The sequence below is a fragment of the Betta splendens genome, chromosome 22 (genome assembly GCF_900634795.4).
Source record: "Betta splendens chromosome 22, fBetSpl5.4, whole genome shotgun sequence".
NCBI classification, from domain to species: Eukaryota; Metazoa; Chordata; class Actinopteri; order Anabantiformes; family Osphronemidae; genus Betta; species Betta splendens.
The window spans coordinates 13774016-13798650 of NC_040900.2; the positions used below are offsets into that span (position 1 = coordinate 13774016).

The window sequence follows — 24635 nt, forward strand, 5'->3', positions numbered from 1 at the left end:
AATAATTTGAAATTGATAAAAAATGAAAGACAAAACTACTTCTTTACTTATGTTTACTTTCCAGCACGTCAGGAAATTTGTACTCTTTACTAACATGGCTTATTTCGAAAGTAATGACCGGAATTCGGGCGTTTCCGCCACATCAGCTTGGCAGTCGTAGAGCAGAGGCAGGATCCTCTCTGTGATGTTTTGGTCCAGTCGACCCCACTCTCCAAAATGACAGCGAGGAAGTCTGGCTCACGACTGGAGACCGAGATAGAGCGGTGCCGTTCGGAGAGCCAATGGGACAAGATACCGGAGTTAGTGCGACAGCTCTCAGCCAAACTCATCTCAAATGGTAGGAAACCTGCTAATTTCCCTGTTGTTCGTTCATCTTTTTGACGAGGCCTTCTCGTCAATCGGACTCCTCGGTACTTCCTAACAGCGGCAGCTTTTGCAGCTGAGTCCCCCCCCCCCGCTGTGATCTTCTCACTGCCAGTTAGTTAGCAAGCATCAAAAAGGACACGTTAGCACTGTTTAGTAGTTTGGTATGCAGGTTAACATGTCCATGGTACACAGCGATATACATCGATTAACACAAGGAGATCTTACTGTAAAGTTAGAGTTCTCTCATTTGTTTCCAACATGTTAGACTAAATCTGTCTGGTTGGCTCTTATCTAGCCGATGACGTCTTCCTACTGTCCCCTAAAAACTAAAACAATACATCTTTAACCCAGCTGGATGTTAGCAAGACAGTACTAGCTAACATACTTTACACTTAGAAAGTAACATTAACGTCTCGGTTTCATTGTGTTAACACCAAATTCACCCTGGCTCAAGTTGGGCATCTGAATCTAATTAATTCACTTGTCTTTCACTGCTAAAACCATCCGACATGTAAACCGGACAGATTTGTTTCAACAGTCGATCGTTATCGCAGCTAAGCTAAGCTAAGCTAAGCTAGCTGTCACTGTAACCCCCGACTAACTGCCTCCCATGAATTCACGTATGATCAGGCCAAACGTTTTGACATTTGTCGAATCTAGTCTTGTGCTTTTAATCGTAAATTTATCTTTATTTTGTTTATATTCAGTTTTGCCCACAATGATAACAACTATGTGGTTTCAGATCATTTAAACTGGCTAAATGACCGACTTTAAGGTTAAAGGCACACATTTCATTAACTGTACAGTGGTTAATGCATAATGTATAACTGTGATCCATAAATCCCAATGAATCACTGTTGATAACAGTCTGAATCTACTGGATCACTAGATGCAGATTGACTGTAACAAATGTTATTGTTAACCTGAACAGTCGGTAACTAGAGCGAATAACTCTTCAGGTTTTTGTGCTTTTCATTGCCTGTTATGTGCAAGTACAACGGTTTATGTTGGTTTATGGCCAAAAGAAAAGAAAAAAAGTCTTGTCATATAATGATTGATTCAGAAACAGTAAACTGACCTTACATTGCATATAGACGTAGTATTTATTTATTGGCAGATTGATCCCAGGTATTTATCTCAAGCATATTAATGTTGTCATGTGATGCATTAGTGTCATTAGACTAAAATACTTGTGTATGTTCAGATGATCTAGGGGAGCTGCTGCTGGGAGAATGCAAGCTTCAAACATACTTGAAGGAGAATCCCATTAAACAGGGAACCAGTCCCAAGGGCCCGAATCCTAAACTGGTGGAGATCAGGAAGCATCTTACTGCTGCTCTGGACAGAGGAAACCTCAAGGTGTGAAACAGTGAAATTAGAGGGGGGGCGTACAAACTAGCTTGATTAGTTTGGTTGTACTATGTGTCATTTTATTAGCAGTCACCTTTTTGAAATTTATATGACAAAATTTTCTGTTTCCATCATTGTGTAGTACTGAAGTATTGGCTTCTGTTTGTCAGGCGGATTACTTCCAAGAAGCCAGTCTGCTGATGGCCAAACTGTGCTATGTGGAGGGAGAATGCAGAGCTGCCTTAGGTAACAATGCTCTGCTGTGGTTTGGATCCCATACTGATATTTATATAGATGTTTTAGGTGTGCATACAGTAAAACCTAAATAAAGGTGTATCCATGTGAAAAATACTCCTGAACAAGCACTAAGCTTAATATTTGTATTTATTCATTAACACGTGTTTGAATCTTTGGTAGATCATTACAGCAAGGTGAACCTTGATGACATGCAGCTGGTGGGAGCTCCAGTGTACAGACTGTCGATTATAGCTGAGGCCTATGCTACTAAAGGTACAAACACATCTACCCAGACACACATCGACACGCAGTCATCACTTTGTGTGTCATCCCATGTGGTCCCTGTCATCTCCTGCCTTCCATTAAATTGTGAAACCTGTAGTCCTGCTTTCCTCCACTTGGGGACAGTACAGATCTTCTGCTTTGTGTAAACGGATTTCAAGTCCCATAGTTTTTTTTTATGTAATTTTATCTTTTAAATTTCTCTTTAATGAATACAGTTGTATAAAGCAATCAAACTCCAAAAACCACAACCATTCATTTCTGATTATTAAGACTACACACTCCCTCTCCCCTCTCACAGGATTGTGTCTAGAAAAGGTTCCAGCTGCCTCTCCATCACTGTCAAATAGGAACACCGGGTCTCCGTCATCCAACAAGAACATGACAGAGCGGGACCTGGAAATTATCACCTGCTATGAGAAGTCTGGTGACATTGCTCTCCTCTACCTGCAGGAGGCTGAGAAGGTGTGTGTTTCTCTGTGATGGTGTGAAACTGGTATTCTTTGTATTCGTAGGGTTTTTTTAATGGCTATCACTCAAGTAAATATCACGTTGATGGCCAGACTCCCAACTGTTCTGCTGTCACTGTAGGCGAGTGAAGGAATATTCTACACAGTGTCAGCAGTTTGAAATTCACAATTATCTACTACCTTACTGTGATGGCCAGTTGGCAGACTAATGTCTTCATCTGGACACAGGCAGCACAGACCAGTCTGGGAGAAAACTAAATTACAATACAAGCCATAAGAAAACTAATAATGCCAGTAAAATGTTATAGTTATAATATTCTACAGTCATATAGTTGGATACACTACTGTAACCTTTTCATTTCACACTAATTGATGATAAAAGGCACAAAGAAAAATCTATAAGATAAGATAGGAGCTAATAGCTGTTGAACTGAGCAATATATAGTAGGTTTATGTTATGTTTCTGTCATGGGTCCCTGTACATACTGTATATGTGTTTCTCCAGGCACTGTCAGTGGGCATACAGAACCGCAGTCCAAAGCCCGGCCCCACTGCCCAGGACCAGGAGCTCGGCTACTTTCTGGAGACAGGCCTGCAGAGAGCCCATGTCATCCATTTCAAGAATGGGTGAGAAAGGGAGGGGAGTGGTGGCATATAGGAGATACAGGCTGGAGAGAGAACGGAGAATACACTCCCCCTCCATCACAAAAAAACAGCTCTTTAACTGCTCCTAGTTTAGGAAGAACATTGTTTGTCCAAACAAAAATACTAAGAATCAACCTTTCCACCCACTTTTGGTATTTTGTTAAAAACAAAAAAGCTGTGAGCACAGTTAAGTGAATAGTTCCTCCAATGTACTTTTAAGCACAGCTGTGTATTATTAAAATCTGGTTATGGTGGAGTGGACATACTGTACATTAGCGTGTTTGTGCTGGCTCTTTGTTTTTACTATGGATTCATTTCATTGACAGGAGATGATAAAATGTGTAAATAGTGTACAGTACATGTACAACGTCTGGCATCAGGCATAATGTTAAGGATGACGACTGGTTCTACAGTAAACGTGCAGATGATGCTGAGCATGATGCATTCACTGATCACTGCACCTGAGTGTTTGAGATGGAGTGTAGTCCGTGTTCATATGTTTAAGTGGAGATTTCTAGTATTGTTGTTTTACTGTTATATCATTTCAGCAACCTGACACGAGGAGTGGGTCGATTTCGGGAGATCCTCCGGGCTGTTGAGACCAGAACCACCCAGAATCTGCGTATGGTGAGAGGGAGACTTTGTATAAACTAATCAAACATTAAGACGTTTTTTAGGGCTTATAGGTAGATTTGCTTACCTCCTAAGAGCCTTTTAACCCAAGCTATTACTATATAAGTGCCTCTCCTGGCAGGATAGTCCTCATTTAATTCATGAACATAAAGCAAATAAACATGTGTCCCAAAGATCTAATTTAAAATTAGTTGCTGCTTCTATTTGCTGTATTTACATAAAGGCTGTGTAAGTGCAAGCATAAAACTTAATATTGTATATTAAACATCCTGATTCAGTGGTGATTTAACAGTTTCAGAGTTCATTATTAGTGAAGTAAGCCCCAACTAGACAGATTGTTGCCATGTAGGTGCCAGTGTGTCTTTGCCAAGCGTGTTTGTGTGTGTGTTGGTGTAGACCATAGCCAGACAGCTTGCAGAGATCTTGCTCAGAGGAATGTGCGAACAGAGTTACTGGTCTCCACTAGAAGACCCACCCACAGTGTCACCATTGGACGATCCCACACGGCAAGGACACATTCACAGCAAGAACTTCAGCCTCAGCCGCCGCCCACGAGTGTACTCAGGAGAGAAGTAAGCGATAACGTGTCCGTTGATGCTAAACTGGGGCTATGGAGGAAAATGGCCAACATGACTCTAAAATTAAATCTGCGGCCGCTTTTTTTCTCCATTTTACCAGTTTTCTCTTTCTCAACTCGATCTCCCTGACTCTTCATGTATAGTCCTCTCTTTGTCAGTCTGTTTTGCCCTCAGGAAAACACAGAAGAAGCTCTCCTTCTACTGCTGATCAGTGAGTCCATGGTAAGACACAAACATGAAGAGAGAAACACCTGACACGGATCGCCAAAGCAGTAGATCCTACAGGCTGGGCTACTTTGTTAACTATAAACTGCCTTTGTGTGTGTTTCAGGCTAATCGTGACGCTGTCCTTAGCAGAATTCCTGAACACAACAATGATCGTATCATCAGCCTGCAGTCGGCCTCTGTGGTGTACGACCTGCTGACGATAGCTCTGGGCCGGAGGGGGCAGTATGAGATGCTGTCAGAGGTGAGTAATCCCTCTGTAGGCTGCCCAGTCATAATCATACTGACTATGAAAAGCCTGCACACCCACGTTCATTTCCCTAAACAGGTTAAGGACTTTTTTACAATCTATTTGTAGTAATACCAGCAAGGTACATAACATTTGCCAAAGCAATGACATGTGTCCTATATTCAATGTGTCCAGTGTTTAGAGCGAGCCATGAAGTTCGCCTTTGAGGAGTTCCATTTGTGGTACCAGCTTGCCTTGTCACTGATGGCAGCTGGTAAATCAGCTCGTGCTGTTAAGGTCCTCAAAGAGTGTATTCGTCTAAAACCTAATGAACCCACCATCCCACTGCTGGCCGTCAAGCTGTGCATCGGACCCCTGCACTGGGTAAGTACCAGCCTGAGCTCATCATGGGGGCAGGACTGACTTTGTTGTTTGTAACAGTTTTATCTGTGTATATAGGCCTGACGTTTTTGCTGTTGACCCTTATTTTACTATTATTGCCTTCATGATCCAGTTGGATGAGGGGGAGGGCTTTGCAAAGATGGTGATTGACATGGGGGAGAAAGCAGCTGAGTTTCGAGCCAAAGGCTACTTGGCCATAGGTTTGGTTTACAGCCTCAAAGCCACAGATGGTAAGTGTTCACAGTACTTCCTTATTTATTTATAATCTATAATATGAATGTTGTTAGACAGCCTGTCAAAATGACTATGTTTAAAGACAGGACGAGATGCATCCACTTCTTTAGGTGTTGGTCTAATGGAACCTGGAGGCTCTCCTGCTCTCCTAAACATTATTGCTCTCTTAAATGACTTTTCAGTCTAATGTCTCTTCTTCTGTCTCTATACTGCGTTAGCATCCTTGCGCAGCACCCAGGAGGACTACCAACGGAAAGCTTTGGGAGCCTTCCAGAGGTTGGGACTGAGCCATGCTGCTCTCTTTTACACCCACCTTTTTACATTTCCTGCATAATATTTGTCACAGCGCAAATGACATTTTTCAGTTTAGAAAATGAGGACACGGAAAGATTTGAGACCTGTGCTCTTTATTTTCATGTACCTTCGTTACCTGACATAACTTTCTTTAGACAATCACGGCAATGGTTGTATTGCACAGACTTACATTTTCTTTGTGTCCCTGTAGAGCTCAAAGTCTGTCCCCCACTGACCATTTAGCAGCCTTTTACCTGGCGCTTCAGCTCGCTGTGTCTAGACAGGTAACGATACATTTTAAAACCGTTGTGTTAGAAGGAGAGTTCTACATTTGTCATCTTATATGGTGCTTGTGATCCCAGCTGTGGTATAAACCTGTAGTCTGTGTATGTGTAGATCCCCGAGGCTCTAGGTTATGTCCGACAGGCGCTGCAGCTTCAGGGGGATGACGTTCACTCCCTCCATCTGCTGGCCTTGCTGCTCTCTGCTCAGAAACACTACCATGATGCTCTCAACATCATTGAGATGGCTCTGTCCGAGTACCCCGAGAACTTTAAGTAAGACTCCTATCACACGTAATTAAAAGCTTACACACACACACACACACACACACACACACACACACACACACACACACACACACACACACACACACACACACACACACACACACACACACACACACACTGCCTTTATCCCGGTCTTACTGGATTACGTGTCAGCGATGTCCCTGTGTTTTTCCAGTCTGCTGTACACCAAGGTGAAGTTGGAGGCGATGTGCCGGGGACCAGAAGAAGCTCTGCTCACCTGTAAACACATGCTGCAGATTTGGAAGAGCTTTTACAACCTCACCAACCCTAGGTACACACAAGCACACTCTCACTCAATCACTCATTCCCAACATGCAAATATGATTCCTAATGTTTGTTTTGGTTTCATTACGTCAAGCTAGTGATTAAATCAGGTTGCTTAACTACAGCATGAGGAGCATCTGGCTTTCAGAGGCTTCTGCAAAGTGCACACTGATAGCTATGAAACCTGGTCCTGGACAACAACTGTATCAACTGCTGCTGTAGTTGTTATGGAGCAACCTAAAGTCACCAAGGCCAAACAGTAACTACATAGCCTGTTGAGATGCATGATGTCCTGTACTGTATGTTTACTTCATGAATGACATAAAGCAATGTCAAGCTTTCCACTTACAGTTAGTTTTCTGGGCCACCATCTTAACTATTTACTGTAAGGTTTGAACGAACACAAAGTTCAGTCATTTACACCAAACCTCTCGTTTCAGGCTGAGCTGGTGCGACCAGCTTCTCTTGTTCTTAGGAGCAGAACTGACAAAGCAGAAGCTGGTCTGGTTTAGAGACCATGTTAGCTCAGCAGCAACGGAATGCAGAACAATAGAGACCAGGCAACGGTCGCTGTGTTCACTCACGCCTTCATTGACCTGTGTTGCAGTGATTCGGGGCGTGGCAGCAGCCTGTTGGACAGAGCTATTGCAGACAGACGACAGCTCAACGCTATGACTCTGCCCGACTTCAGTGATCCTGAGACAGGTAGACGCACACGCACAACCTGTTCCCACATCAGGAACTCGCATTTCACATGCACATTTTGATCTCCTATCTAAAGGAATTCTGATAGAACCTCTTCCATTATTCTGTTTCATAAGCCAACCCCACCAGTAAGACCCAAACTGGGTTTCATGTTTTCATCAGAGTAAAATCAATCATCAAGAAAATACTTATATATCTAAATATAAGCAAATGTACAGTTTGATAGCATAAGATTTTATAATGTTTTTTCTGGTGTACTGAAACTACTGAATTTATGATTTCTCCAATTTATTTCCTGATTAATTTGACTTTTATGTGATTTGTTTTAGTCTCAGGTTCTTCCTCTTCTTACTGTGGTTCTGAACCGGTCTCCCCAGCGTCACCATCCACCTTTTCCAACATCTCCTCCCCGCTGCCTTCTCCTTCCTCCCCTGTCTTCATCTTACAGCCCCCGCCTCCGGCACCACCCAAGACCCAAACTTCCCACCCTCCTCACCCCCCAAACCCTTGTTACCCTTCTTACCCTCCTCACCCCCCTGACCCTCCTCATCATCCTTGTGCACCCACCAAGGCCAGGACTCACTTTTGCAACCACATCACTTGCCGCCAGCTCTCCTCCAACTGTAATCTATGTCACATCTACTCACTATGTAGCATGTTGTGGAGAATAACCTTAGTTTTGGGGGAAATTAGTTTGATTATATTACATCATAGTGTAGGTAACAATAATAACACTCCCATTACGGTATTCTTTGCTCTGGTGCAACAATTTTTTGATTTTGCAACCATTTAAAATCCAAGCAATGACTAATTATTTAACGCTTGCACCATAAAATCTATAACACAAACCCAACACGTAACTTCTTTATTGTATCATGTCACATGGGCTTCAGTACATTGTGATCCAAGCACATAATCACATGTAATTAGCACATGCTTCTAAGCTGATTGTCTTCCACGTGGACGTTCAGCATTTCTTCTTCTGCATCTGACTGTAGCTGTCGTATCCTAGTTACTTCAGACAATAAATAATCAAATATTACCGGTTATCCTGATGAGAAAAACAAATAATCAATGTATGAGGTTTTCATTATATTTGTTCACAAAATACCCAAGTTACATTTCATGCATTAGATCAGTGGACACCCAACATGTCATGGAGCACCAGCCTGACCAGTTAGCAACGCTGCTACTATATGCATTTCATTCTGATTCCCCAAAGATTCAGTTTGCTCCAGTCATGACAACAGATTAGAGTTTCCCACTCATAGCTGTAGTAGGATTAACAAACAAAGTGATTGTTAAGGAGCATGGGTGAGCTCACACTAAAGTAACTAACTGAACTGGATGATAACTGACTTTTCCTGCCTGTAAATCGAGGCGTGTTGATGCCGTGTTGCTTTGTGTGGAGTTGAGCTTTAGTAGAGCAGCTGCGGTTGCTTTCTGTTGTGTGACTTACTCAAGATCTGATGTGAATTCTCTCATTTGACACAGACACGAGAAAACGTGGGTTTGACATTATTTGTCCAATAACTGCATCACCGTTCCTTCACGTCTATCTGTTTTTGTTTTCTTTTTTATTGTGGATACTTTTTGCAGCATCCTTCTCACTTTTCACACTCTCTGCTTCTGTGAATAGTTTTTATTTTAGCCAAATATAAATTTGTCTCGTTTCCCAGTTCCAACCTTATGTCGTCTTTCCCTGTTGCAAACTACTCTACTGTTAATTAGTGAAGTTAAAAAGTGACCAGAGCAGCCAGTAGAACATTTACATGTACTAATCTTATGATACTGTGTGTCTATATGAGTCTCGTTTTCCAGCAGATGGCATTCTGTATGATTAAGTAGTTTGAATAAGTAACATCACCCTAGAGCGTATGAATAGAATTGGTAGAGTAATGATCAGTGGAAGCAGCCTGTGATAAGGAAATAGAAAATATTTTTTCTTTTCTTTTTATGAAGATGATGTGGATATTTCTTCTGTCTCTGCCGCTTTCTTCATTAACAGTCATTTTTCTGTTTTTTCCCATCCCTCCGTTTATTTGAAGGCGGCCTTCAGGACGCTAACACTCTTGGTTTTTCCTCCATGTTTTCTGTTTGTAAGTAGCCATGTAACCACCACCTGACCTTCCTTTTTTCCATCCATTGTTTTGTTCATTGTTTGGTCCCTGTTGAACTTTTCCCGATGAGGTTCAGATATATGTACAAATATAATCCGTGCATATATCCACCGCTTGGAGTTTATGTCGGCAGACGTTTTCCAGGAGAACTGAGAACTTTTGATCATGTTGGTGGTGCGAGTTAAAGGAATACAAAGACTTGATTTTTTTCTTAAATATCTGTGCTGTCTTTATAGAGAACAGTCAATTCTTCTGGACTTGTGCTTATATTTCACCTAAAACCAATTTTTTTTAGCAAAAATGTAAAATAACACATACTGAGAGCAGGCGGGACGTCCAGAACTCTTTGCTTTTGACTGGGATTATTTGTAAAATGTAGCTGTAGTTCTAAAATGACTTAAAATGACTAATTCTTTTCAGTTGTTTCCAGTATTGTTATCAAAGCTTTGTCTTAACAGAGTGATATCTAACAAGCCATGATGGAGCGTGTGCATGAGGGAGGAAATCTAAAGAATTATTTGTGATCCGATATCCTACAAAGGAAAATGATAAATGGATCTCAGCCTCTGTTTTGAGGGGTTTTGCGTTAGTTATTGTAACAGCTGCTGAGATGTGCATCACGCCACTAGCACACTAACCATCCTACCGTCTTTACAACTCTGTGTATTCCTTTAATTCAAGCAGCAGCTTCAGCGCATGTGTTGCTGTGTGAATTGTCACCATAGGAAGCTTCTTGATGTGCTGTAGTATCACTGAGTTGTGTTTGTAACACCAGACGAGCAGCTCTACTAGGCTCTAATACATTTACGGTGTGCCAATTCAAATCAGGACGTGGAGGTTTAAAGAAATTTGAGGTGTGTGACGCAGTTAAACAGAGTTTCCTTTGTCGTTCCCTTAAATCCTCACACACTTCCTCTGACTCACACAGATACAGCGTGCACAAGCTGTGCGTCGTCCCTGAACCCACCAAATGTTCCAACCACACTAACTAAAGTCTAAATGCCATCTGCATTTTTCCTCTGTTGTGGCCATTTTCCCTCATATAATGGTGAACGTCGAACCTCAGACACGTCCTACAGTTACTAACGACCAGAGTGCAGAGTGGTGCAGTGTTTGTGCATGGTGATGCCAGATTTACATTCTAAGATGGTTAATCCAGGACCATGAGTGTTGCAGCATGTGGGCTGATTAAAAGCTTTAGAGCAGGAAACTGTGCCAATGTGGGCCCAGATTCCTGAGCTGTTTAATGCAACCAAACCATCCAGATTTCACAGACGAATCCACCTTTCCCGCTTGAAATGGAGCCAAGCGGTGGAATCTGTGGTAACGTTTGGTTGAATTAGAAGCCTGCACTGTGGCACATGGCAGCCTGACGCTGTCGTAGTGTGAGCGCTCCCACTCCGGGCGCCTGCGCGTGTAACGTTCTAACGGCGTCGTTCCAGGTTCGGTGCACGCGACGTCCATCGCAGCCAGCCGTGTGGAGCAGGCCCTGTCTGAGGTGGCCTCCTCCCTGCAGAGCAGCGCACCGAAGCATGGCCCCCTGCACCCCTGGATGACCTTAGCGCAGATCTGGCTGCACGCAGGTACGCACGTATGGGACTCGGATTAGGTCACACACAACAGTCCAGTTACACAACTGTGAACATCTCATCAGGTCATTTACTTCCTTTTTGAACAAAACAAAACATTACTAAAATGTAATAAAAATACTTCTCATCAGTGAATATTATATTATTGGAATATAGTATATCAGGTCATTTACTTCCTTTTTTTAAACAAAACAAAACATTACTAAAATGTAATAAAAATACTTCTCATCGGTGAATATTATGTTATTGGATTATAGTATAGTATATTATAGTATAGTAACAGATGCATTAGTGTCTTTGTTGCCTAATGATGCAAATTTCTATTTTTATGATCATATTTTGAATCTAACCATTATATTTGTACTTTTCTTACTACCATGGTGGATTTAACTCAATCAAATTATTATTATATGTATTTTTTAATTTAGAGGATTATATATTTTGTTTATTAGTCATTACATGTTTAAATCCTTAAACGACGCACACTTCCTCAAATAGCCTGGAATAGTGAGTATCTGAATAGTCTAAGCAGCAGCTTGACAGGCAGCATATCAGATTACCCTTCAACTACTGGAGCCCCTGATTCTTATTTCTGCATCAGCAGCAGACACTAGGAGACACAGACGTAAGCAGGATGAAGAGTGTACATGAACAGATTCAGACCACACACACACACACACACACACACACACACACACACACACACACACACACACACACACACACACACACACACACACACACACACACACACACACACACACACACGTTGTTTGTGCTGCTGTTTATCACCAGCTGCTTCCTGTCAGAGGTGATCATTTTCAGCTTGGCGACACTGCTAATGCAATGATTGAGTTGCAGCACAGACAGATAAAACGAGTTTGAACTGTCTGCCTGTTTCATTCTGTGTGTTTGTGTGCTAGTCAATACTCTGAGTACACATTTCTTCTGTTGAGGCCTTTTGAGGAAGGCAAGTTGTTTTATGATCTTTGAAGAAATAACAAGAAATGTTTGCTCATTTTGAGACATTTGCTGGTGTTGGGGCACCAACCAGCAGCATTTGTTCCTTTTTTTGTGTTTTTAAATCACATCAAAGTTGCTGCACTGGTTTATTTGTCTGTCTGTCTCGTAGCTGAGGTCTACATCGGCATGTCCAAACCTGCAGAAGCCTCCGCCTGCACACAGGAAGCCGCCAACCTTTTCCCCACATCCCATAACGTGCTGTACATGAAGGGACAGATAGCCGAGCTGAAGGGCAACATAGACGAGGCCAAACGCTGGTACGAGGAGGCCCTGTCCATCAACCCGACACACGTCAAGTCCATGCAGAGACTGGTAATGACCTGCACATACAGTACACACCCAGGGCTCCGTTCACTCTGTCCGTGGGTTCTGTTGAGAACATCCTGAAAGCGCTTGAACATCTAAAATGAAAAGTTCCCAGCAGAAACATTAGCAACTGTCATTTTTGTTGGTTCTTCTCAAACCTCTCCTACATGTTTCTCACAATTCAGAGAGAGGTACATGAATAGATCTGATGTTTTCCTTTTCAATTGAGTATTTGGTTAAATATTTCTAATAAAAACTCTTACTGTGTATTTTTATATCGCATGACGCTATGAGGGAAATGAGTTCCAAGGGAGACATAGAGTGTGGGAGGGTGAGAACTGCAGCGTTTACTCATATACGAACAGCTGCTGGAGAGGAAGTGGCTCTATCATAAGAGAAGTTAGTGACGCAGCTGAGGGCCAGTGTGGTGAAGTGGTTGTTGTTTCACTGATTCAGGCCCATCCAGCTAATGGTCACTTTGTGGCTGGACCAAGTCCCAGCTTTCATTGTGTCATCAGTCAACAAACACCACGAGCAGTCCATGAGCGGAGACAAGAACCTTGTTTTTGCTCTGTCTCTCCACAGGGTCTGATTCTCCACCAGCTGCAGCGCTACAGTTTATGTGAAAAGGTCCTGAGGGATGCTGTGCAGGTCAACAGGTAGGCGTGTGTGTACTGTATGTGGATGGATTTAGTTAGACTTGGTCTATAGCACCTACTGCTCCCTCTTCCTCCTTTTTTTGCTTCTCACTTTTCTCCTTTTCCTTCCCTCCACTCACCGCGACCCTCCCCCCCTTTGTTTCTCTCCTCGCATCAGTACGGCTCACGACGTGTGGAACAGTCTGGGCGAGGTGCTGCAGGCTCAGGGCAACGCCGCAGCTGCCACCGAGTGTTTCCTCACCGCCTTGGAGCTGGAGGCCAGCAGCCCCATCCTGCCCTTCACCATCATACCCAGAGCACTATGAGACAAAGGCTCCGTAGCCTCAGTACTGTAACACAGTGGCACAAATGATGGACCTGCACACTTCACACTCCCCTCACATACACACAGCATGCCTGCATGACACTCAGACAAGGTTTTACTGCATCCTCAGAGCCACATATAGAAAAACATATAGTATAAATATACATACATGCTTTCCCAAATGTTCCCAAAATGCCTTGCTGTATAGAGATGGGTTCAGGTACCTGTTTCCTTTTGGGACTCAAGCTCTGAGAAGATTCTGAGCTGAACACAGACTAAGTAGAACTCTCTCCAACGATGTCTCTGCTGGTGGTTGTGATGTCTGTCTGGTGTGCGTGTGTGTATGCGTGCGCTCATATACTGGTCACGCGTGTTGTTTGTGGCTGTGCATGTGCACCCATCTTTGTGTACGTGTGCCAAATTGTCACCCGTTCATATTTGCTGTCTGGTCGTGTGTGATTTGTAGTATGCTGTGTTGTCTTTCTGATTTATTGTACTGCGCAGAGAAGTGTTTCAAGGTGAAACTGAGATACACAGACTTTCTCACATTTCATATACTGATGGTAAAGCTAGCGAATCTGATAAAACTATAGGATGGACAGGAAATCAGTGTCATTAATGTGTTGATTTAAGCCAAATCATAATAACGATGATCTTATAAAGTGAAACGAACACTTCTGCTGATGTTACTGTATGCCTGGCTCTGAGAATCTGGAGTACTGATGGCATGATCTGCGAGGCCTAAATGCCAAAACACAGGCTGCATTTACACATATACACAAGAAGTATTCGAAAACTAAAAGTATTTAATTTCATCTATACAAATGTCAACGTAACCACAACAATATACATCTTAAAGCAGATAATTGCCAAAGCAAAGCTTGCTTGAGTGTTGGTGAAGCTAAGCTAATTGGATCTAGCGTCGTGCCACTTTATCTCATCGAACACTAAGGAAAAACAAACATATTTCTCAGAATGGCGATTGGTTGCAAATCACGGATGATCTGCACAGATCTGGGATCTGTGTCTTCGTCTCGTTTATTAAACCAGACTATTTGTTGTGTGTAAATGCAACCACAGTAATCGTCTCATGTGTGACCTGACACATTCGTGTTAAATACAACCAGATGAAAATAGTTTTGTTTTTTAATTTTGATTATAAATACAAAGAACTGTTTGTATATTTGATTGTTCCAAGTTTGTCAATATTGTTATTCTTTTAGTAAGTAATTGATTCTATTTTCTGGAGAGTGATGTTATTGAGATGCTGGAGGAGAAATAAAAGGATGAACTGATTCAGTTTGTTTGTACTGTATGAGCTCAGTCAGTCAGAGTCCTTCGTGCTGTAAATTATGACCAATATAATAAAAGTGGTTAAAAACAATTGATGAAGATTACTGTTGTTCATTTCCTCTGTTGAGAGCCTTCTCATACATACAAAGCTGGTGTCTGGAGGTCATCGGGGTCTGTCAGGGAGTAGCTGTGTCCTCTTTTGTCTGGTCTTTATCACAGGATAACAGCGTTGACAAGTTTTGTCCCAGAGTGTCAGGAAACCGCCGCTGAGGTCCCTGGTGGACTCTCCAGTGTCAGTAACAGGTTGGCAGGAAGGTCACGGCCTCAGCCCAGACATCCACCGTGTACAATCATAGAATTGTCTAGTCATATCTACGTATTTGATTGATGGTAGAAGAGCAAAATGGAGCAGAGTGAACTGACTTCAAAGCTTTTTCTACTGTTTGTTTTATTGCATTGAAAAGCCATTGACTTCTATTGTTGTATTGATACATTTTTCTAAAAAAACATTTTATTTAAGTGTGTCTGAAATAGATTTGTGACCTCAGAAAGATTTTAATCCTTACTTTTATAATCATAAATGATTTATCATCTTTAAGATGTTACATTTTATAGGTTGTTAAGGAAATGTTATTATAATGTTGCATATTGTTTGTTTGTTTATGAATTCATGTACATAAGTAGATAACATAACCACGTGATCTTTTCCAATGTTTTTTTACACATTCTCCACACCGTTCTTCTAGCTGTCAGGTGAGATACTGACATTATACATTAAATATTGATGGGAGTGAAAGCTGCAGCTCGCAGTGAGGGGCCTGGTCCCTGCACGTGTTTGCTGGTATAAGCAGCATTCTGATTTAGTGCACGTCTGAGCTGAATGTAAAGCAAAGATGAAAGCAGAGAGTCTCCTGGATCAGAAATGATGCTGGAGCAGCAGATCACCAGTAACGAGCAGAGGACCAAGATATGTTAGTGCACTTCAGACAGTTACATAAGTTCAACCACTGTGTGTGTGTGTGTGTGTGTGTGTGTGTGTGTGTGAGGGAGATACATGGATGAATCTAACACCTCCCACACTCCTTAATCCCCGTCTTGCTTCTGCTCCATTTGTCTACTTCTCGTCAAGGCCAGACGTTCAGGAGATGCATGTTAGCATCATCAGCACTGTGTTAGAAAAATAAATGTATTCTGTGTCTATTGACATGTATTGAGCAATCAGACAGGGATTGGAGGCTATTGTATCTTTGTCAAAACTAAAACTTTAACAATAAACCAAGCATCAGCTTCAGGATCACAGAGTAAAAGGAGGAGAAACTGATTGTGAATCTCTTTTCATCCCTCGTTCTCTTTCTTAAGTCCTTGGTTTCTATTATTGTCTTTCAAGCTTTTCATCTCCCCCAGTTCTCAAACTCCTACAGTATTCTGTTCTCTCTCTTTCGCTGTCACCCATCCCATGCTTTGCTTTGTTGCCTGGCAACAGCTTGTCATGTGCAGACAGATGGTTCCTAATGATCCTGAGATATCAGACACCATGCATGCATTAGTGACATTATCATGCTCACAACTAGAACTTTGCTTAGAATGGGCCTTTGATCAATTACATTTCCTCACAAACTTGTTTTATTATTTTCTTTGTCTAGTTCATGTTTGACAGCTGAAATTTTTAGTGTGACCAGGGTATGGGTATTTATTGAGTGTTTACTGCTAAGCTTAAATTTTTTCCATCCTTTTACAATGTAAATAAATAATTAAGTTGTTTAATTATCTAGTTCAGCCCGATCCCTTCACTTAGCACCCATGACTCCAGCAGAGGACCCAGGATGTTGGTGTCCGTGTTTACATTTTGCCTTTGGTCACATCACATTCAATAATCAACACAAGTGTAACATCAGCACAAAAGTCCAAGTGAGATGTTGGTTCATGAGATTTTATTGGAAAAACAAAATGCAAAGACTAGCATGTACAACTTGGAATGCAGATCAACTGAACTGAACAGAACAGAACAGTTGGACTGGGACGGGCCTCGCCGCACCCACCCACCCACCCACGCACACGCAGACTCACACGTACACATGATCAAAATGCTGCAAAGCACCGACCCCATCCCAACTTAACTGAAATGAAACCCCACAGAATCATGTTACACATGCAATGTCTGAGGCAGGACACTACCCGAGAATGCTTCAGTGACAAACCACAACTAAACACACTGAAATCTCCAACTCCAAAAAACTGATACTCAAGATAGTGTTATTGCCCCAAAATTGCCATTGTGTATCACCACCTTTGAAGCCCTCCGACAGTGTAGCCATCCAAAGGGCTCAAATCTACACCTCAATCAAGCTTCACCCTCAAAAAAGGTAAACACACAAAGGATAAAGCGAGTATGTTGACATGCCAGAATCATAGAATCTAAATGAGATCTTATTTATTCCATTTTAACATTTTTCTTAAAAATATCTCTGTTTTATGGACTTCTCTTACATAATCAAACAGCAAAGCTATCACGGCTTCACTCACTGCATCCGTTTATCACCCAAGTCGTCCCTCTTCTCTGTGGGTTCTAGGCCACCCTGGGGCCCAATACTAGAATCTACCACTGGGCTCTTAACAGTAACCCACCTAAAGCTGCATGCATGAAGAAAAACAAAAAGAAAACAGGAAGTCATAGAGAAAAGGCGTTTGGCCAGCCCAGATAATCATCATGACATCAGGCAGATGGAACCAGGAAGCAGAGGAGCAGTGGCTAACCCAGCCGGCTGCTGAGGGGCTGCTTGGCTTACGAGTTGATATCTGATTGGGCAGGGTGGGGGATACAAGTCAGTACATGCAAATTCATTTAGATTTTTCTTCTTGTCTTTTACCTTTTTTGAGCTTTTAAAATGGACAGATTTTCAGTTTTCCAACATTCAGTTTAAGTTGTCTATACAGAACAGTATGAATAAATGTATATTTTTGAAATAAGAGGTAAGTGAAACATTTGACAGATTCTTGTCACGTCAGCCCAGCTCATTTGGCGGTCATCATCTGAACAAATTCTGTAGGGGAAAACAAATCAAAAACATCAGGAACAGTGTTTAAGTTGCGTTGTTAAAAAGTAGAATACCAACCAATGTGAAGCTCATATATCATTTATTTATATTCTAATATTAGTAATAATAGAGAAATTGAATTATTTATGGACAACCCTTTTTCCTTAACTATAACTTAACAAGTTTCAACTCCCTTTACCTTCATAATTGACCTGTCCATCTCCGTCGATATCGGCTTCTCTGATCATCTCATCAACTTCCTCGTCTGTCAGCTTCTCTCCCAGGTTGGTCATCACATGACGCAGCTCTGCTGCACTAATGTAACCATTACCATCCTGAACGAAAGACAGAGCTGGTCAGTTAATCCCAGGGTCATCTTAAGATGTACAGTATAAACCGGCAATAGGCAAGTGTGTTTATTAACCTCAAACATTGCAGAAATAAAGTGTACCTAATCCTAGACTCACGCTTACAACACCCACACCCTGGCTTACCTTATCAAACACCCTGAAAGCCTCTCGGATCTCCTCCTCACTGTCAGTGTCCTTCATCTTCCTTGCCATCATTGTCAGGAACTCTGGGAAATCAATAGTGCCGTTACCTGGAAGAGAGAAGTTAAAAAACAAATTCGGTATGAATACATGTATTGGTTATAATTTTTGCAGTTTTTACTAGAACCCTTTCATATCAAACTAGCGTACCATCTGCATCCACCTCGTTGATCATGTCCTGAAGTTCAGCCTCAGTTGGGTTTTGGCCCAGTGACCTCATGACAGTGCCCAGCTCCTTAGTGGTGATGGTCCCATCTCCGTCCTTATCAAACAGGGAGAAAGCCTCCTTGAACTCTGGACAGGGAAGAGATAAGATTAAAAAATGTCAGAAAGATGTTTTTTTTTTGTTTTTTTTTTTTAAATGACATGCTTATGCTTATTAGCATAAGCTTACCTGCATAGAGTTCTTACCTGCAATCTGCTCTTCTGTTAGTTGATCAGCCTAAAAATAACAAAAAGCAGGAGTCATAAGAAAAATTGTTCAATTAATCCATCTGCAAATGCATCAGACTTGTGTTAGCTTATACTTTCAGGTGAAGTGTGGGACTCAAATACTTATAAATAAAAAACAGAAAAAATATTTATTTAATTTCAGTCTGCAAAAGGATTGAAGGTTGTGCAACATTTGCAAGTCAGACAAAAACACAAAATAGCAAATGGAGACAAGCTGCGATGTGTAAAAAAATGTTGTTTCTGCTTATGACTTGCATCAGAACATGGTATAATTTCTGTCAAGCTAGTGCGAAGTAACTCAGCAATCACACCCAATTTTGTTTATTACACTTTGTTTTACACTTTTGTCCTAGCAATACACAGCCGCATGCCATCTAAGACACACTCCTGGAAAGAGTGTCTATCCACAAACCACACATTATTTATCGTGCACATCTCTTTACAACCTTTATGTCATCAAAATGGATATCTGTGAGGTCGGCCACTAGCTTTGCTGCTCTTGGTTCAGTTTTTTTTGCACCTCCACCTTTGAATCCATCTCCTCTTCCAACGCCATCCAGTACTAACCCACCGCCATGACGTTGCTTCAGATCTAGACCTCTTCCTCCTGCACCTCCCCCAGCTGTGCCTGTTTTGATGTTGAGGCCATCCAGAGCCCCTCGCACCATCACCAACCCTTCAGCAAGGCACTCTACCCGCTTGCTGCTCTGGTCACCCAGTCTTTTAACCTCAGCAAGGTCTGCCTTGGTTCTCTGCGTACAGTTCCTCAAGTCCTGCATCTCTCTGACAAGGCTGTCAATGCGGCTGGATGACGCATCCATCAGCATCTGCAGGAACGTTCTATAGTTTCTTTCCTGCTGCTGGATGAGCTCCTTGTAGTAGTGCTGTTGTTCATCCAGTAGCTCGTAGACTGTAGATAGGCTCACCAGCTCATCATCTGCTGGGTATAAATTGACTTTCTTCTGCAGCATAACGAGGGATGACTGGCAGAAAGGACAAAAAGTATGTCGTGCAGGAGGAGGAACGGTTGACTGATAAAAGTAACCAGACATCTATCAATGGCTTCCGATTGATAAAACAGCTTCAACAAAGCAAAAAAGAAGAAGAGAGTTTGCCATCTCTCATAGGTGAGGAAAACTTGAATTGCGAACAAAACAGGAAAAACAATCTTCAATTCTCCTGGACATGTGGAAGGTTCAAAGGTTTAAATAGGTAAATGACATCTTTTCAGAATGAAGATGGTTGAATATACATATCTTTTGACAATCCATCTGGACCTTGTAGGCGAAATCATCATCTTCAACATGGCTGCATGATGAACTGACGGAACAGGAGATCCAAATGTTGACGTCTGTCTGCCTACCTTTCCAGTTCTCAACTTATCCATCTGTTCTCTCGGCTTGCAGAACTAAGAGTCTAGGTGACCAGAGAATGTTCTCTAATAGTATCCGTCTTTAGCTGGGTGAGGCCTCGGTTCCCTGGGTCTGTGTGTGTGTGGTGAAATTGTTAGCTTTCGGTTCATCTCCCCAATAGAAGCATAAGGAAGCCTAATGCACAGTTAGTCTTAGTGTCCACCTCCCGCAGTAGTTCAATAGATGAAGACAAAGGAATAGTGTAACTGATGAAGAGGGAGTGTCTGTGCGATGGCCAGGAGGCCAAGCCAGAGGGGGTCAACAAAAACAGGCCAGGGAACTGATCTGAAGTGTGTGAGACAATTCATGTCCTGACCAGGCCAGGTCACAGGGTTTTGTGTATATACAAGTGCTAATTTGTGGCTTGTCATCTTAAGGCTACAGTTGCAAGTCCTAGGGAGGATCAGTTGGCTGGTCACATGACCTACCAGACTGTATCATAGGTCACAACAGATAGCCACCCTCTGGTTATGGTCCACCTCATAGTTGCATTCAGGAAGTGCACTACTTTTTGCAGACTCTTGCTGTGAGCTAAGATAAGCTACATACCATACAGTGGACTGTAAAACAACTCTAGAAAATATTCTAGACAGATGACAATGTATTTTTCTAATCCAATTTTAATGACTGTGAATATTATATTACATTATCTTTCTCAGGTCTGTGGGTCATCCATAAGAGTGAAACTGGAGTGATTGTCACAAGAATAATATTCAAATACTGGTTTGACTGGAACAAGTGTCAGGCTATTCTTTGGTCAAGGCCCTTCAAGTCCTTACAAAATCTAATGAGAGACCTTGAGATGCTAATGCCTCTCATCTAATCTAACAGAGCCTGAATAAATCTGTCAGAAAGTTGTGAATGTGAGGAAATGCCTAAATTCAGGTGTGAAAGACTTAGCAAATCTTACCAGATTAAAAAAAAGGCAAAACAGTTGCTACAACAATAAAGCAAAAATAAGGTGAATTTAGCTGGGAAGAATGAAACCAGGCATGCAGGGGCACCTGCCTGGTTAATGAGCCGCTAACCCCTCTAATATCCAGGCCAAATTCCTCTCAAGGTGCTGCAATGCCTGGAAATACAGACTAGCAGTTTACTGGTGCATGTGTATCAGTTTAGCATGTCCAATGATTTCTTTTACAACAGTATTGAGAAATGTAAACAGAACCAAAATGCAATGATTGATCAAAAGACTAATTTTGAGCACGTATTTGACCTTTTGATATCCTCACATCCACTAAATTTAGAGAGCACTAACCAAATCTAACTCTTGAAATTCCACCATGCTTCCTTTTCTCCATCTAGTCCCAGTTTATGAAGGCTTGGCACAAATACATCTGATTATCACTCCAACAGCAGTTGTTCAACTCACAAGCCAAGTAACAAACTCAACAAATTTGAGAGAACCATTGCAACTGAAACTGACATTCTACTGCTGTAGATGACCATGTTACAGTAGCAAGCACAAATAAACTTTTGGAATGCGACATACCTTTTTATTTATTTATTTATTTATTTATTTATTTATTAAATCGGCCAATAGATTGGGATGGAGTTAAGTTTGCATATTTTTTTAAATAATTCATAAAAAGAAAATTAGAATTATAAGCATGATAAATGCACATTTGCCAATTTACAAACTCAGTCTATTTTAAAAATGTTTAATTTAATATAAAATGTAAAGTTACAAATTAACTCAAAAACCTAATAAATAGAAGTTAGTTAATTAGAAGAAGGAAGTTAGCAGTTCCTAACTGCTATTATGAAAATGTATGACTAAATAAACATACTGCAAGTATGTGTAGTGTGTGCAATGTGATGAAAATCCTCAAATCCATTAAATGTGTTTGAATACATTTGGTTTTTAAAGTTTGCAACCACATGTAATGAAGACAATATCAAATAAGGATCCAAAAAACACCAAATCAACTGCAATCCATGTACACGGCTGACTGCAGACCTGTCAAATAATTTATATATCCATTTAGAACTTGCATATAATCTAAAGCTCAATTTAGGCATATGAAATTCTAACCCCTCAATGACACTACCCGTGAATGCAAGCAATTAACTCAACAGGTTATAAACTTCAGAGCATGACTGCTGTATGATGCTACCACTCCCCAGGGTGTGTTCCAGGGTCACTGAATAAAGGCTAGTAGTCCAAGCAGTACTGTACAGGGACGGAGACGTTTAACCATTTATACCATAAAACTAGACACTCCAGGCTTAATTTGTCCATCCACAACCTGTTTCAAATATGCTCAATGTTAGGTTTATTAGTGACTTGTATTCAGTTTCCTCTGGTGTAATTTGATTGACGGGTGTTACACCACGCTCTGTGACCTAATAAGGACCATTTGCAAATACTGGTGAATTTTTACAGAACAAAATGTGTAAAGCTGCAATTGAAAAAAAGGTACAAAATGAATGCCTGATAATTTAAATATATTAGTGGACAGTAGTTGACAATTAAAGCTGGATGCTTTCCGTAACACACGAGTGTCAACACAGTGTATCGCTGCTATGGGGGGGTTAATTTAATGTTATGACTAGTAGATATTGCTAGAAACAGATAAGACCGTTATTATCGATGACAAACACATCCCAGTATCCCGGTCTGAAACCTACCGCCTCACCCATCAATCTTTTACCGTAGCTGAATGTCTGTCTATAATTCTAACCAATTGATCACAGATCCTGTGGTGAATTCTGTTTAGACTCAAAGCTGACAACTATCGTTTCAGCATCAGACGACAAACACACCATCGTTAGTCTTTGTGAAGCGAAATGCATATTTAGTGGACGTTAGTTGACACTGCTGCTTGCAGATACCGGAAAATTAGTCAGAGGGTGTAACACTAGCTGTGATGCTAACACGCAGACACCGAACCAAAGCAACTGCCCAACGTAATGCCACCTGTAACAAGTTGTACTCTACAACTAAGTAAGAGGAGAGTGGCGTTATTATATCAGTGTTAATAACTATCTCAAGCAGCAGCTTGTAGCGATGAGCTGCAGCCTAGTCCAAGAGCCAGCGTTAACTAGCTAGCTAGCTAGCTAGCAGATAACTCAATGTAGAAACGAGCCCACTATTCGCGCCCTCCGCAACTGAGGCTTGGGAATATTACACCAAAACGAGAAATTACCCGAGAGAGCTACAATGATTTAGCTGATAAAAAGTACATAGCAGTGAATTTAACGCAAGGTTAAATAAATACTCACCATGTCTGTTTAAGTTGGAAACGCTAGTCTGCTAGTACTACAGGAGAAAGGAAATGGACGGTTGCCACAGAACGGAGTTGGAGGTGGGTGGGCAAGACAAACTACCGCTGTACTGCTTAAGGTATTCCTCCGCCCGGTGCTAAAAAATTCGCTCAGTCAGTGAGACAGCGTCCGCAGACTCCTCCGAATGTGCTTGTAATCCTTGACTTAAATTACATTTAAATGCAATTTTGTGTGTAACCATAATGCGCATTAACACACATGCTTGTATTAAAACGCTTATTTTCTAATCGTTTAGAAACTTGATAGTTTGGAGAAACGTGCACGCCCAAATCAGGCCTATTTTTTGGGCCCAGACTAATATTATTTTTGTATAATTTTTTTTGAGTGGCCTAGCCATTGAACACAAATAACAGAATATGCATATGTCCCTAAGATTATTTGAGACCTTAGGTATCAAGATGTCAGTTGAAACCTTTTACATTTAATTGCATTTATACGTAACATCACGCAGGTTAAAATAAAGTGGCGTGAGATCGTTAAAAATCCAACAAACGTCACAAATGTTTTTATTTTTAGGTCATGTGCCATGGTATTAAAGGTATACCATTAAGATGAAGTTCAAGTTTAGTCCACAATTTTGCTCAGACATTATTGACCTATACGCTTGTATTTCTCAGTCTGTCGAAGAACCAACGTGACATCAAGGCCACATAGAAAATGACGGACTACTTTGTGTTACGCACAGTTTTATCCAGGCGGAAGGATACTTTCTAACGTCCAACCTGACGGCACTGGGAAAGTTGCGGTTTCGCCTTTGAAAAGCGGATTCTTATTGGATAGAGTAGACCCGCAATATTCTGCACACTGTACAGAGTCAGTTGATTGGCTACACCGGATCTGCAATGCGTCAAACCACGGCGCGGCAACTACAGCAGGAAGGAGTGTCTACCCGCTTACATGTACAGTAGGCGCGGTGCTGTGGGATGTACCGCTAGGCAGTAAAAAGGGGCACGTGCGAACCCACAGGTAGTTTACAGGTGTGAAGAAAATCAAATAACGAAGACCGACCGAATAGTTTAATAAAAATATTCTTATTGTGAAGTTTAATTAAATAACCTTCAAAGCTAAACCTAAACCTTGAAGAACACAGTCTTCACT

General features: G+C 41.5%; 2 protein-coding genes across 4 annotated transcripts; one reads left to right on the forward strand and one right to left on the reverse strand.

The window, feature by feature from the left end:
• The first annotated feature begins 62 nt into the window (after positions 1–62).
• Positions 63–14889, forward strand: ttc7b (tetratricopeptide repeat domain 7B). Of its 3 annotated transcripts, XM_029140038.3 has the most exons (23): positions 63–337; positions 1571–1725; positions 1887–1962; positions 2134–2226; positions 2537–2700; positions 3211–3332; positions 3899–3977; positions 4380–4555; positions 4720–4783; positions 4893–5030; positions 5211–5399; positions 5530–5647; positions 5870–5927; positions 6157–6229; positions 6342–6502; positions 6690–6806; positions 7407–7504; positions 7834–8127; positions 9553–9603; positions 11067–11207; positions 12346–12548; positions 13128–13201; positions 13359–14889. In XM_029140038.3, exons 1-23 carry the CDS (start codon positions 217–219, stop codon positions 13504–13506), a joined length of 2913 nt encoding a protein of 970 aa, XP_028995871.1. In that variant the 5' UTR covers positions 63–216; the 3' UTR covers positions 13507–14889. The 3 variants fall into 3 exon arrangements, with proteins under 3 accessions (XP_028995871.1, XP_028995869.1, XP_028995870.1); XM_029140036.3 differs by lacking the exon at positions 7834–8127; XM_029140037.3 differs by lacking the exons at positions 7834–8127; positions 9553–9603.
• Positions 14890–16707: 1818 nt separating this feature from the next.
• On the reverse strand, positions 16708–23604 carry calm1a (calmodulin 1a). Its single transcript, XM_029140043.3, has 6 exons — positions 23475–23604; positions 18796–18826; positions 18535–18678; positions 18328–18434; positions 18033–18168; positions 16708–17839 (listed from the first exon to the last, which is right to left on the reverse strand). Exons 1-6 carry the CDS (start codon positions 23475–23477, stop codon positions 17811–17813), a joined length of 450 nt encoding a protein of 149 aa, XP_028995876.1. The 5' UTR covers positions 23478–23604; the 3' UTR covers positions 16708–17810.
• Between the last annotated feature and the right edge of the window lie 1031 nt (positions 23605–24635).